The 15,566-nt window shown below is 49.5% G+C and overlaps 1 protein-coding gene across 1 annotated transcript in view; it reads left to right on the top strand.

The window, feature by feature from the left end:
- The window catches only part of atp8b5b (ATPase phospholipid transporting 8B5b), a 502,620-nt gene that overhangs the window by 154,401 nt on the left and 332,653 nt on the right, over positions 1-15,566 (top strand). The window contains exon 7 of the mRNA XM_072497094.1: positions 8,740-8,812. Coding sequence (XP_072353195.1) covers positions 8,740-8,812 — 73 coding nt within the window. The remainder of the gene's footprint in view (positions 1-8,739; positions 8,813-15,566) is intronic.

Genomic DNA, 15,566 nt, shown 5'->3' with positions numbered 1-15,566 from the left:
ACGCGCAGAACTCCCTCTTCTCCGGGGAGAGTGGTGGTCGGGACCCAAAGTGGAAGCGCCGGCGGGTCATACGTGGGGACGGGGGGGTGGGTTGGGGAGCGTAAGCGGCGTGCAGGGCTCGCTGTTCTCCCGGGACCGCGGTGGTCGGGACCCAGAGCGGCTGCGCCTGCGGGTCGTACATGGGGCGCTGGGGGGGTTGGGGAGCGTAAACGGCTTGCAGGGCTCCCTGTTCTCCCGGGACAGCGGCGACCTCGCGGGACCGGCACACAACCGCGAAATAGCCCTTTTTCCCGCAGCTCTTGCAGATTGCTGCGCGGGCCGGCAGCGCTGCCGGGGGTGTTTCGCCTGGCCGCAGAAATAGCAGCGGGCGCCCCCGGTGCGACTTGGCGTTTGGACCGCGCAAGCCTGTGGGGTGTCCGGGGGGGGGGGGGTGGGTTTGTCGCGACGGGTACGTACGGAGCCCAATGGGCTGCCGCGCGGTCAGGGCCGTAGGCGCGGGTATTACGCGTGGCCACGTCTAGGGAGGCTGCTAGGCCCGGGCCTCTGAGAGTCCTAGCGACTCTCTTTCTAGAAGTCTTTGGCGGATTTGGGAGGAATTCATACCTGCCACAAAAGCATCGCGCATTAACATGTCCGTGTGTTCATTTGCGTTCACCGAAGGGCAGCTGCAGGCTCGTCCCAAAATCAGCAGCGTGGCATAGAATTTGTCCATCGATTCTCCGGGACCTTGCCGTCTCGTCGCGAGCTGGTAGCGAGCGTAGATTTGGTTAACTGGGCGGACATAGAGACTTTTCAGTGCTGCGAACGCCGTCTGGAAATCCTCCGCATCTTCGATGAGGGAGAAAATCTCCGTGCTCACCCTCGAGTGCAGGACCTGTAGTTTTTGGTCTTCTGTGACCCGGCCGGTGGCCGTTCTGAGGTAGGCCTCGAAACAAGTCTGCCAGTGCTTGAAGGCTGCTGCCGCGTTCACTGCGTGGGGGCTGATCCTCAGGCATTCCGGAATGATCCTGAGCTCCATAGTCCTTTTTAGGCACGCTTTATAAATTGTAGCGCACAAAGACTCCGTGAGACGAATAGAGTGAAGTCGATGAGGCTTTATTAAGCGTGTCTGTTCCCCCGCAGCTCGATAGTAGAATGGCCTGCGGGGGAGGACTCCGGCTTCTTATACTCCGCCTTCAGGGCGGAGCTAGAGGTCAACGGCCAACCAGGACCCGGGATCTGTCAGCCAATGACATTAGGGCTTCCAGTCCCACATGACCCCCAATACATACTACCACACAGGGGCTTCGGGAAAGCTCCCGCGCCCATCAGCGAATTGAGCATCGTGCTCATATATGCCCCGGCATCGGGCCCCTCCACTCCTTCAGGCAAACCCAGAATCCGAAGATTCTTCCTCCTCGACCTATTCTCCAGGTCCTCGAATTTGTCCGCCCACCTCTTGTGCAGCGCCTCGTGCGCCTCCACCTACACCGCCAGGCCCAAGATCTCATCCTCGTTCTCCGAGGCTTTTTGCCGCACCTCCCGGATCGCCGTCCCTTGGGCCTTCTGGGTCTCCACAAGCTTCTCAATCGCCGCCTTCATTGGCGCCAGCATTTCTGTCTTCAACTCCTCAAAGCAGCGTTTAAGAAACTCCTGCTGCTCCTGCGACCACTGCACCCTTGCTGCTTGGTCTCCACCCGTCGCCATCTTGCTTTTCCTCCCTCGTACTTTTCGCTGCCCCAAGTTCACTTTTTCACCGCTCCAATCCTGGTCCAATCCATATAATGTCGGGGGGACCTTGCTGTCACCTTCCCACACTGGAAGCCGTCGAACAATTGCCATTGGGGCCCCTCTGGAGAGCCCAAAAGTCCGTTCCCGGCGGGAGCTGCCGAAAGTGCGACCTACCTAAGCATAGCCGCAACCGGAAGTCCACCAACCAATTAAGCCCTCACTTCCACCCTTTCCCCTTCCTTTTTGGTCGCTAAGGGCAATTTATCATGGCCAGTCCACCTAACCTGCACGTCTTTGGACTGTGGGAGGAAACCGGAGCACCCGGAGGAAACCCACGTAGACACGGGGAGAACGTGCAGACTCCGCACAGACAGTGACCCAGTGGGGAATCAAACCTGAGACCCTGACGCTGTGAAGCCACAGTGCTATCCCCTTGGGCTGCCCAGTACAAACTGGACGGGTTACACCTAGGCAGGTGCGGGACTGATGTCCTCGGGCGAGTATTTGCTAGAGTGGTTGGGCAGGGTTTAAACTAAAAGGACAGGGGGTGACGCAGTCCAAAGATGTGCAGGTTAAGTGGATTGGCCATGCTAAATTGCCCCTTAGTGTCCAAAAGGTTAGATATGGTTACTGAGATAGGGTGCAGGCATGGGCTTAAGTAGGGTGCTCTTACCAAGAGCCAGTGCAGACTCGATGGGCCGAATAGCCTCCTTCTGCACTGCAGATTTTATGATGGGAACCTATGCAAGGAATCAGGAGAGAGAATCAAGAACAAGAACAAAAGACAGAAAGGGGAATAAGAAAAGTGATCGGCAGAGAAATCAAGAGAGAACGGGACAGAAAGATTGGCCAGGTGATTAGCAGTGAGGTTGAGTGGCTTGGGTTACAGGAAGATACACGGATGGTCAAATAGGCAGAAAATTGGCTGATGGAATTTAACCCTGAAAAGTGTGAGGTGATACACTTTGGAATAAGTAATGTGACAAGGAAGAATTCAATGATTGCCACGACACTGGGAGGTTCCGAGGAATAAAGGGAACTTGGCATGTTTGTCCATAGATCTCTGTAGGTTTACTGAGTGGAGAAAAAATATGGGATACTTGTCTTTATCAACTGAGGCATAGATTACAAAAGCAGGGAGGGACTTCCGATGGCTGCATGTAGGAGGAAGTTGCACATTGGGTGGCTCCTGCTCGAAGCTTGATTTTTAGAAATTTAATGCCCAGTCCCAGGGGCAATTTTTCAACGAAGAGGTGTAGGAAGGAGGAGGATGCCCCAAAATCAGAAGAAAGCCACCATGAAGAAGGGGTTGAGTGAAGGTTCGCCGTCGAGTGAAAGGGTCAGCCTGGCAATCGGAAAGATGGCGGACACTGGGTGAGGCCGCACCGTTCACAGCAGAAAAGATGACCGTGGAATTTGAAAAGCAGTTTGTTAAGCACATGGAGGTGATGAGGAAGGAGATGATGGCAGCAATGAAGGTACCGGTGGAGGAGGCGATTGCCCCGATGAAGGCGGCAGTGTCGAAAAGATCGGCAAAGGTGTGAGGGCAGTGTGAGAAACTGAAGGGGGTGGTGAGGCTTGTCGCAACACAGCGATCAGCTCACCTGGATGGGTAAGGAGCTGCAGAGGGTAGTAGAGGCCAAAAATGGCCTGAACGCAATGGTGAAAGACCTGGAAAACAGATCTAGGCGGCAAAATCTGAGAACCGTGGGCCTGCACGAAGGGGTGGATAGCCCGAGACCAACGGAGTACTTTGTCAAGATGTTGACGGAGCTATTGGCGATGGGGTAGATCCCTCCCAGTACGAACTGGATCGGGCTCATCGGTCGTTGAGCCCTAAACCGAAGGTGAATGAGCCGCCAAAGGAGGTAATTGTGTGTTTTCGCAGGTACCATGTGAAGGAGAAGGTCCTGAGTTGGGCAAAGCAAATGTGGGAGGTGCAGTGGGTTGGAGCTGGTATACGCCATATACCAGGACTTAACCGTGGGGTTAGCGAGGAGGCGGGCGGCCTTCAGGCAAGTGAAGACGGCACTGTACAACAGTGGGGTGCGGTTCGGCGTGATGTATCCAGCGAAGTTGACGGTGGCCTACAACTCCAAAGACTTTTACTTCAAGACGGTGGAAGCGGCGGAGGTATTTGAAGGCAGAAGGACTGGGGCAGAAGTGAGAAATGAGACTGAGGATTGGTCATAGACTGAGGGTAGGGAGGCGGTGGATGATTGTATACAGTTTTTTCTTATTTCATGTTTTTATTTCATGTTGTTATATGTGTTAAATGGGGTGAAGTTGTCTGGGTAAGGTAAGAGTTGGGATTTTCTTGTAATGGCTGCTTTCTGGGGATTGTGTGTTTGCACTGGGTTTGTTTGTTTGAAGGGAATTTCTTTGTTTTCCTGGGACCGGGTAGGAGGGAAGGGATTGGAGCCTGGGCAGGGGACTCCACACTAGCAAGCTCAAGCTTGCTGGTGAGATTTATGGAGGTAGTCAGGGACAGGAAGTAGTCCTGCAGAGAGGGTGGAAGGCAGGGGGGTTGAGCCTCCCAAATTTATTATATTATTGGGCGGCAAATGCGGAAAAGGTGAGGTGTTCGATCGGAGGGTGGGGTGGGGTGGGGGGGAGGATTCCCGGTGGGTTAGGATGGAGGAGGGTCTATGTAGGGAGTCCGAGTTGAGGACGCTGACAACGGTGGCGCTCCAGTCCGATGGTGGTGGCAACACTGAAGATTTGGAGGCAGTTGAGGCAACATTTTAAGCTGGAGGTTGGGTCAAGGGTGATGCCGATCAGGGGGAATCACAGGTTTGAGCAAGGGAGGATTGATAGGAGGTTTCGGAGATGGGGATCTGTGTATTAAAAGACCTGTTCCTGGGGGGACGTTTTGCGAGGTTGGAAGAGTTGGGGAGAAATAAGGATTTGCCAAGGGGAAGGGTTTAGATACCTGCAGCTCCAGGACTTTGCTATGAAGGAGGTTTTGAGCTTCCCGATAGTGCCGATTCCCTCATTGTTGGAAGAGGTATTGACGGCAGAGGCAATGGAGAAGGGGGTGGTTATGGTGATTTATGGGAAGATGCTGGAGGAGGACGGGGTGTCCATGGAGTGGATTGAAGCCATGTGGGAAGAAGAGTTGGGGGAGGTTTTGGAAGAAGGTTTGTGGTGTGACATGCTCTGAAGGGTAAACACTTCAACCTCATGGGCGAGGTTGGGGCTGATACAGCTGAACGTCGTGTATATGGTGCACCTCATGAGGGCGAGGATGAGCCGACTCTTTGGGGGAGTGGAGAACGTTTGTGAGCATTGTGGGAGGGGTCCCGCAACCATGTACACATGTTATGGTCCTGTCCAAATCTGGAGAGGTATTGGAGGGAGGTTTTTAGTATCATCTTAGGGGTACTACACGTGAACCTGGAACCAGGTCCCCTAGAAGCTATTTTCGGGGTGTGGGACCGGCCCGAGCTGCAGCAGGTGTGGGGGCAGATGTTTTAGCCTTTGCCTTGCTGATTGCACGGAGGCAGGTCCTGTTGAGTTGGAGGTCAGCTTCTCCACCCAGTGCCTTAGCTTGGCAGGGTGACCTACTTGAATTTCTGACCATTGAGAAGGTGAAATTTGAGCTGAGGGGGGATGAAGAACGAGTTCTACAATTCATGGGGACTATTTTATTATGCATTTTCGAGAATTGGTTGGCATTAACATGGGGGGGGGGGGGAAAGGGTGGGGGGGTTGGGTTTATTGTTGTATTGTTGCACTGTTCCCTGTTGATTGTTAACTTTTACTTGGAATGCACAAATAGATGTATTGGACTGTATATTGAGAGGGGTGTTGTTTCTGGGGGATCGTTATTGTGTTTGTTTTTTGTTTGTTTCTCTTTTGTTGTTTATTTGATGAAAATGTTGAAAATGTGGAGAATTAAAAAAAACAAAAGCAGGCAGGTCATGTTGGAGTTGTATAAAACTTTGGTGAGGCCACAGCTGGAGCATGGAGTGCAATTCTGGTCACTACATTATAGGAAGGATGTGATTACGCTGGAGTGGGTGCAGAGACGATTCACCAGGATGTTGCCTGGGATGGAACATTTTATGAAGAGAGTGTGTGTTATGTAATTTGGAATAACACAAGTTGCCACTTGATGCAGTATTGAGTAAAAGATGCTCCTGACTTTGAAGTGAGTTCAATGAGTTTTATTGAACTATTAGCACAGTTCCCAATGAGTTCAACTCTGCTAATCTAAATGTAGTAACTCAGTCTAACTGAAGCAGCCTTGCTGTAAGCCACGTGCTGGGGTGTGATGCTGAAGATACACCCTGTCTCACTCTGTAGATGTTGGTCTGTGGAAAGAAGCGGGGTGTGAGTGCCTCATCCCTTTTATAGTGCGATACCACCCCTGAGTGTCCTGACTGCTCATTGGTCATGTCCTATTCTATGTGTTCATTAGCTGCATGTTTGCATATCATGACAGAGAGGTTGGATATGATTGGGTTGTTTCGCTGGAGCAGAAAAGATTAAGGGAGAGGTGTACAAGATTATGAGGGGCATGGACAGGGTGGAGATGGAGCAGCTGTTCCCCTTAGTTGAAGGGTCAGTTACGAAGGGACACAAGTTCAAGGTGAGGAGCAGGAGGTTTAGGGGGGATTTGAGGAAAAACGTGTTTACCCAGAGGGTGGTGACAGTCTGGAATGCACTCCTGAAAGGGTGGTGAGGTCGGGTTGCCCCACATCCTTTAAAAAGTACCTGGATGCGCACATAGCATGTCATAACATTTTCGGCTAAGTGCTGGCAAATGGGATAAGGTAGGCAGGTCAGGGGTTTTCATGCATCAGTGCAGACTCAATGGGCTGAAGGGCCTCTTTTGTGCTGTATTATTCTGTGATTTAGTTTTATCCCCTTTAAACAATTCCTATTGCAATCTCACATGAACTGTCAGATTAAGCAGACAGATCAACAAAATAATACCTAGTGCATGAAATTGGTAGATGGAAATTTAGGAGGGATGCCATTTAAGGTGGCGAGGGATAGGTTCAGGTATTTGAGGATTCAGGTAGCGAGGGAGTGGAGAGGGCTCCTTAAGCGGGACTTAACGAAGCTGGTGGAGGAGGCCAGGGATACACTGCAGTTGACGTTGGCGGGGAGGGTCCAAGTGGTAAAAATAAATATTCTGCCGAGCTTCCTGCTTATTTTTCAGGCACTCCCAATCTTTATCAAAAGGCCATTTTTCGGAAATTGGACACAATTATTTTGGACTTTGTTTTGGCGGGAAGGTGCCGAGGGTCGTGAGGACCCTGCTGCAGAGGCAAAGGCAGCGGCGGGGGGGGGTTTGGCATTGCCGAGCCTGCTTCATTATTACTGTGCGGCGAATGTGGAAAAGGTGTGGCGACTGTGGGAAGGAGAAGGGGTAGAGTGGGTTAGGATGGAGGTGCAATCTTGTGAGGGGTCCAGCTTAAGGGCTATGGTGACGGCAGTGTCGCCAATGGCGCCAAGGAGATATTTAGGGAGCCCAGTGGTGCTGTCCACGGTGAAGATTTGGAATCAGTTGAGGAAGCATTTTAGGGTGGAGGGGATATTGGTATTAACGCCACTGTGTGAAAATCAAGGGTTTGAGCCAGGGGGAATGGATAGTGTATACAGGAGTTGGAGGGAAGTGGATTTGGGCAAGGTGAGGGATCTGTGTTTGGATGAAGAGTTCGCCAGTCTGGAGGAGCTAAAGGAGAGGGTAGAGCTACCGAAAGGGAGTGAGTTCAGATATCTGCAGGTCAGGGACTTTGCGCGAAAGGTCTGGAAGGAGTCCTTAGGTTGCTGGGATACACCCTGCTGGAGCAACTGCTGCTCCGGATGTGGAAGGGGAGGGAAGAATTGGGGATATATACAAGTGGCTGGGGGAGCAGGAGTCGAATGGATGGTGAAGATCAAGGAAAAATGGGAAGGGGAGTTAGGAGGGGAGATCAATTGGGGAGTATGGAGTGAGGCACAGAGTAGGCTAAACGGAACCGCCTCTTACACAAGGATGAGCCTGATACAGTTTAAGGTGGTGCATAGAGTACATATTACTCGGGCAAGAATGAGCGGGTTCTTCCAGGGGTGGCAGATGAGTATGAGAGGTGTGGGCAGGAGCCAGCGAATCATGCACACATGTTCTGGGGCTGTGAAAAATTGGAGAGTTTCTGGGCGGGAGTGTTTCCGTTTTTAGTAAGGAAAGTGGAGGAGGAGGTGGATCCGGATCCTTTGGTGGCGATATTTGGGATTTCGGAGAAGCCGGAGCTCATGGAGAGGAGGAAGGCCGATGTCGTGGCCTTCACCTTTCTGATTGCCCGGTGGCAGATTTTACTGGAGAGGCGGTTGACATTGCCACCGGGGGTAGAGGCCTGGTTGGGTGAACTGTATGACTTCCTGTGGTTGGAGAAGGTAAAGTATGAGTTAAGGGGATCAACAGAGGGGTTTGAGAGAATGTGAGTGATGTTTGTGACCGTGTTTGAGGAGCTGTTCGTCGCGGGGGTAGGGGGGATTGGATTGGATTTGGATTTTGTTTATTGACACGTGTACTAAGGTACAGTGAAAAGTATTTTTCTACGAGCAGCTCAACAGATCATTAAGTACATGAAAAAAAAAGGAAATAAAAGAAAATACATAATAGGACAACACAGGGTACACAGTAACTACATAACACCGGCATCGGGTGAAGCATACAGGGGTGTAGTGTTAATGAGGTCAGTCCATAAGAGGGGCGTTCAGGAGTCTGGTAACAGCAGGGAAGAAGCTGTTTTTGAGACTGTTTTTGCGTGTTCTCAGACTTTTGAATCTCCTGGCCGATGGAAGAAGTAAGCCGGGTGGGAGGGGTCATTAATTATGTGAAGAGGGGTGAAGAAGGGGAAAAAGTTGCACAAACTGTATAGTTGATTGTTGGGAAGTATGTTTCCCATGGTATTTATTTGCTGTAAACTGTTTTGATATGTGTTTGTAATAAAATATGTTTTTAAAATAAAGAAATCCACGAGAATGTTTTTTGCTTTGACGTAATCGAGTGCCACTCACTTTATTTTTTTTAAGGTTGCGGAAAGAAAAATGGATGCATGTTCAAGTGGGAGATATAATCAAGATGGAGAATAACCATTTTGTGACTGTAAGTAACAATTAAACTTACTTCCTGCCATTATCCCTCCCCTTTTCTCTCTCCTTCCTACAAGAGAGGTAGGATATTCAGTCAGAAGCTGCAGCATCACCTCAAACACTCACTGTGCAAATTGGACCTCTGTAAGGAAGTTTCAATGGGTTAGCAATAGGTTTACATTAGGCGGCACAGTGGTTAGCACTGCTGCCTCATGGCACCGAGGACCCTGGTTCGAACCCAGGCCTGGGTCACTGTCTGTGTGGAATTTGCACATTGTCTCCGTGTCTGTGTGGATCTCACCCTATAACCCAAAGATGTGCAGGGTAGGTAGATTAGCCATGCTAAATTGCCCCTCAATTGGAATTAAAAAAAAAAAAGGTTTATATAGGAGCGTGATTCTCCAGTACACCACTATCCTGCTAGTGGGAGGGAAATAAAGTTGACATCTCCAACCAATATCTTTTAATATAGTCCTCCAGCCCATTTCTTAAGCATTCCTACATTTTTCTTGAATTCCTGGTGCTTTGTGCTTTTCTAGTTAACTAGTAGTCTTTCATGCAGAACTTAACAAATACTGTTTGAAAGTTGATGTTTTTTTTATTTATTCTTTTTTTTACGGGATGTGGGCATTGCTGACCAGGCCAGCATTTGTTGCCCGTCCCTAATCGCCGTTGAGAAGGTGGTGGTGAGCTGCCTTCTTGAACCGCTGCAGTCCATGTGGTGTACGTGTACCGACTGCATTGTTAGGGAGAGAGGTCCAGGATTTTAAGCCAGCGACAGGGAGGAAACAGTGATACATTTCCAAGTCAGGATGGGGAGTGACTTTGAGGGGAATTTCCAGGTGGTGGTGTTCCCATGTATCTGTTGACCTTATCCTTCTAGATGGTAATGGTTGTGGGTTTGGAAGGAGCTGCCTAAGGAGATTTAATGAGTTCCTGCAGTGCATCTTGTAGATGGTACACACTGCTGCTACTATGCGCCGGTCGTGGAGTGATTGAATGTTTGTGGAAGGAGTACTTTAGAATATTTTCCATGGTCCACATGGGTTGCCACCTCACCAAAAATGTTGTGGAGGTTGGTGAGGCAAAATCTTGCATACTAGTGCCAGTGCTTCAATACATAGTGTAGTGATGATGATACTGCCTTAGCAACCTGGAGCCCTGAAGTTACATCCCATCAGTGTAAGTTGAGCTTTTAAAAATCTGCCAATTTGTGGGCTGCCACTAGGAAAAGTGATCATGACAGATTATTATAGTTAAAAAACTAAAGGATCACTACACTGTGTTTCCAGTCACTCAACCAGTTTCTTATCCAAGTGCCTGCTTACCCTTTTATTCCATGGGCTAGAATTTTACTCAAGTCTTGTGGGGCGCTGCATTAAATGCCTTTTGAAAATCCGTATGCACCACATGAACAGCATTGCTCTTATCAACCTTCTCTGTCTCTCCCTCAGAAAACATGAACAAGTTAGTTAAACATGATTTTCCCTTAATGAACCCATGCTGGCTTTCCTTAATTATCTTGGACTTGACTAAGAGACTATTGATTTTGTTCTGAACTGTAATTTCCAGAAGTTTCCCTCCTACTGAAGTCAAACTGACTGGCCTGAAGTTGCCAGCATTATCCCCAGACCCTTTTTTGAACAAGGGTGTAATATTCACAATTCTCCAGTCCACCAGAACCACCCCTCTGTCTAAGGAAAACTGGAAGATTATCAATATTGCCTCTGCAATTTCCACTCTAATTTCCATTAGAGCCCTTGGATGCATTTAATCCGATCCTGGCATTTTAATCTATTTTAAGTAAAGATAGCCTTTTTAACACCGTCTCTTTCTCAATTGTAAATTCTTCGAGTGTACCCATTACCTCTTCTCGTACCTTGGCCTGGCTAGCCTCTTCTTCCTTTGTAAAGACAGATGCAAAGTACTCATTTAATACCTCAGCAATTTCTCTTACCTTCATGTGCAAGTCCCTTTATATTCCTAATCAGCCCGACTCTTTTTTTTTAAACCAGACCTTTATTTTTTATATAGCGATAGAAAACCTTGGGATTTCCTTTTACTTTAGCTGCCAGTCACTTTTCATGTTCTCAGTTTGCATTTCTTATTGTTTCTTTCACTTCCCCTCTGAACTTTCTATATTCAGCCTGATTCTCCTTTGTATTTTCTACCTGACATTTGTCATTCACGCACTTCTTCATTTTCATCTTTACCTCTTTCTCCCTCTTTATCTTGAGCACTCAGGATTTATTTGTCCCACCTTTCCCCTTCAGGGGAATATTGATTTTGCCTGCAAAGCATTTTCTTTAATGGTGGCCCATTGTTCAGCTATCGTCTTTACTGCCAACAATTATTTCCAATTAACTCAACTCCGATGCATTGTTATCCCATCGAAGTTGGCTTTCCCCCAGTTAATTGATTTCTCTTTGTCCTTTCCAATGGCCAACCTGGGGCAGCATGGTAGCATAGTGGTTAGCACAGCTGCTTCACAGCTCCAGGGTCCCAGGTTCGATTCCAGGCTTGGATCACTGTGTGGAGTCTGCACATTCTCCCCGTGTCTGCGTGGGTTTCCTCCAGGTGGTCCAGTTTCCTCCCACAGTCCAAAGACGTGCAGGGTTAGGCAGATTGACCATGCTAAATTGCCCTTAGGTTAGGTGGGATGACTGGGTTACCTGGATAGGGTGGAGATGTGGGCTCAAGTGGGGTGATCTTTCCAAGAGCCGGTGCAGACTCAATGGGTCGAATCGCCTCCTTCTGCACTGTAAATGCTATGATCTAAACCTTATGATGCAATACTCACTGTCCGCTAGATGCTCTCACACTGATATTTGACCAAGTCATTCCCAAGAATCAAATCCAACAGTTCCTTCCTTCTCGTTCAACTAGAAACATACTGCTGCAGTAAATTACCAAGAACACAAGGGGCGACTCTCCGATATGGAGGCCAAGTGTTCGCGCCGTCGTGAACGCCGGTGCGTTTCACAACGGCGCAAACAGGGTCCGGGCACGACCTATTCTGGCCCCCACAGGGGGCCAGCAAGGCGCTGGAGCGGTTCACGACGCCCCAGCGTCCTTATGCGGCGCCAAACGGGCGCCGCGCCAACCCGCGCATGCGCAGTTGGGGCAGCCCAATCCTGCGCATGTGCAGTTGGGCCGTGCCATCCTGCGCATGCGCGGGGAACGACTTACGCATGCCGGCCCCTCACCAACATGGCGCCGGTGTTCTGGGGCCGCGCGCGGAAGGAGTTAGGCCCGGGGGGGGGGGAGAGGCCGGCCCGCCAATCGGTGGGCCCCGATCGCGGGCCAGACCCCATCGGAGGCCACCCCGGTGAAGGAGCCCCCCTCCCTCCCCCACAGGCCGTCCCCCCCAGCGTTCCCGCAGAGTTCCCGCCGGCAGTGACCAGGGGTGGACGGCGCCGGCGGGAACCTGTCGTGTCGTAGCGGCCGCTCGGCCCATCCGGGCCGGAGAATCACCACTCGCCGTTTCTCTGAGTGGCCCGGTGCGAATCCCGCGCCGCTGGTTTCCGGAGGGTGCGAGAATCGTGTACGGGTGTCGGGGCGGCGTGGCGCGATTCGCGCGGTGCCCCAGCGATTCTCCCACCCACGTGGGAGGGGGGGAGAATAGCGCCCACCTTCTTTGAGCTAGGTCTCTGTTATAGCAATAATGTCATAATTCTATTTGGCAACCTGTGCCTGTACTTCACCAACCTTGTTAACTAAATTTTGTACATGTGCACTTGAGTGCTGAATTTGTGTGCATTAGAGTGTTAAAGTGAGAATTTGGTGACTGAGTGATATTAAAGGTTTATTTTTATCTAAAGTCTAGTCTTTCTTTTATTTTGGTAAATTAACTTAAAAGTTGCTGCTTGGTTAGAAGAAAGTGAGTTTTCAATCAGCATTAAACAGAGGTTCTAATTTTAGCTCCTTGCAGCTGCAGCTTGTTAATTAGTTAATTGGATTAAGCCAGTTTTCAGAGGCTAGAGTCACACAGTATAAAGATGAGCCAGTTCACAGTGCTGACTTTGTTTGCTCTGAGTGCTGAATTTGTGTGCATTAGTGTTAAAGTGAGAGTTTGGAGACTGAGGGATATTAAGGGTTTATTTTTATCTAACGTCTAGTCTTTTATTTTGGTAAATTAACTTAAAAGTTGCAGTTGGGTTAGAAGAAAGTGAGTTTTAAATCAGCTTTAAACAGAGGTTCTACTTGCAGCTACTTGCAGCTGCAGCTTGTTAATTAGTTTGTATGGAGTGCTGAATTTGTGTGCTTAAGTGAGAGTTTGATGACTGAGGGAGTTAGGTGAGGAGGGAGCAAGGTGCTCTTTTCATTTCATTTCCTACATTTTCTCAAAGAGTGTGAGGGGAGCCGGGGGTTTACAGACAGTGCAGCTGACTGGGAGGAGAGTCAGAGGGCAGAGTTCCAGTTGGTTCACAGGGCAGCTACATTCTGTAAAGTAAGAGTTTTTATTTTTTATTTTGTATTAATTATTAATCTTTTTAAAAAAAAAATTGTGTTTGTTTTGTTTTTTGGGGCAGCAAGCTATCTTTGTACCATTTAGCAGAATCACCAATTTTAGATGGTTCACTTGGGAGAGTAATAGCAGTATATAAATATATTTTTTTTAAGGGCCGAATGCGTGTTTAATTTTTTCTTTTTTTGTTTTTCCCTCTTCGGGAGTTCTGATCAGGGCAATGGAGGCTCGGGCAGTTGCATGCTCCTCCTGTAGGATGTGGGTGGTGAGGGGCACCACCGGTGTCCCTGCTGACTACACCTGCGGGAAGTGCACTCAACTCCAACTCCTCAGAGACCGCGTTAGGTAACTGGAGCTGGATGAACTTCGGATCATCCGGGAGGCAGAGGGGGTGATAGAGGGGAGTTACAGAAAGGTAGCCACACCCAAGGTGCAGGACAAGAGTGGCTGGGTTATAGTCAGGTGAAGGAAAAGGAACGGGCAGACAGTACAGGGCTCCCTCGTGGCCGTTCCCCTTCAAAACAAGTATACCGCTTTGGATGCTGTTGGTGGGGGTCGACCTACCAGGGGAAGGCCCTCGCGGCTGTGGTGATATATATCACTGTAAGTACACAAAGGGTTAATGCACATACACTACACCTAGCTAGACACTAGAGGGAGCACCAGAGACATGACACACAGACAGTCAACCAATAGGTCAGTAAGATAGGACATGACCAATGGGCATTCACGATACACATAGAGGTGACACCACCACAGGAGGGCATTACACCGACCCACATAAAAAAGACACAACACACATGATCTTCCTCTTTCCAGTGGAGACTCTCAGTGAGTACAGACACAGGGTTGATTACACATCACTCCCACCACGTGGATTGTAGCAGACTGGTTAGTCAGTCTGAGTAGCTATAGAAGGATTAACAGTAGTGTCGAATCCAAGTAGGAGAATTGTTAATAGTTTAATAAACGTGTTAAAGCTATCTCCAAGTCTGAACCTTCCTTTGTCAGAGTGCACATCAAGGAAGCAGCTTATGCTCCGACAAGAGCATAACAAAACATGGTTCCAGGAGTGAACTGTTAAATCCATATAGTTTCAACTCAGCGAACAGTGACAACCAGCAACAACAGCCAGGCAAGATGATGTTCGGGATTCCGATTCCGCAGCGGTTCAGGTGCCATGGAAATCTCAGTGAAAACTGGCGTTGATTCTGGCAGAGATTCGAGATCTACCTGGTAGCGTCCGACCTAGATGACATGGTGGATGCAGAGAAAATAAAGCTTCTACTTACCATCGCGGGTCCAGAAGCAGCTGAAATCTTCCAGACCTTCAAATACTCAAAGGGGCAAAACAAGAGCGACTACCAGGCAGTCCTGGACAAATTCCAAGAATTCTGCAAGGAACATACAAGAAGAAAAGGTAAAAGAGGCGCCAAAACTCACCTCAAGGTAGGCTTGCAGCAACGAATGGCAGTTTTGAATTTCAGCCATCTTGGAAGAGCTGCTGCACATGCACAGTTGCGCAAAGAGCGCACAGAAGGGGAAGGTCCACTTGCGCATACGGGAGAAGCCGCGCATGCGCAATTGAGAACAAGGCCCCAAGTAAAGGGACAGCGATCTGCACATGCGCAGTCGCTTCGTATGCACTACGTCACATGCGTCGTGACATCAGAGGCCCCGGACCACGCCCACTTAAAGGGGAAATGTCCCAAATTGGAAAAAAAAATTTAAGCCGTAAAACCCGATTCTTTCACCTGGAACGACAGCACAATGCCTGAAGTTCGACCAGTAGCTGAAAGTAACCTCTGCAGAACCCTGCAACAAGCAATTTGCACCGCCCAAAGAGATGATACAGTCCTTGAAGACTATGACTCAGACCTTGAATTCTTCTTTGGACATCGCGAGCCCAATGCCAGCTCCGACACAAAACGTGATGATATGGTCTTGGAAGACAACGACTCAGACAAAGCTTCCACCTTGGGAGGCTACCCCAGTACCAAATCCGATCCGCAACTAGACGTGTTGTACATTGCAGATCCCGACGACGGGTTCATCGGATTTGAGGATCTTCAGCCCAGCAGATATGACATCCCGATTCGTGAGTGCAGGATTATGCTGCGGCCTGACACCAAGACACAGAGAGCGGTACAAGCCCACAGAGAGCGGCCTGCTGCCACACAGAGAGTGGTCCATGCACCGCGAAGGGTCCCCGACTCCACACAGAGGGTGGTCCACGCACCACAAAGGGTCCCAGCCTCCACACAGAAAGCGATGAAAGACTCCACAGCGAGCTTGTGGA

Source organism: Scyliorhinus torazame, chromosome 3 (genome assembly GCF_047496885.1).
Source record: "Scyliorhinus torazame isolate Kashiwa2021f chromosome 3, sScyTor2.1, whole genome shotgun sequence".
NCBI lineage: Eukaryota > Metazoa > Chordata > Chondrichthyes > Carcharhiniformes > Scyliorhinidae > Scyliorhinus > Scyliorhinus torazame.
Note: the sequence above shows the minus strand (reverse complement) of the source record. Positions and strands in the feature narration are given on the sequence as shown.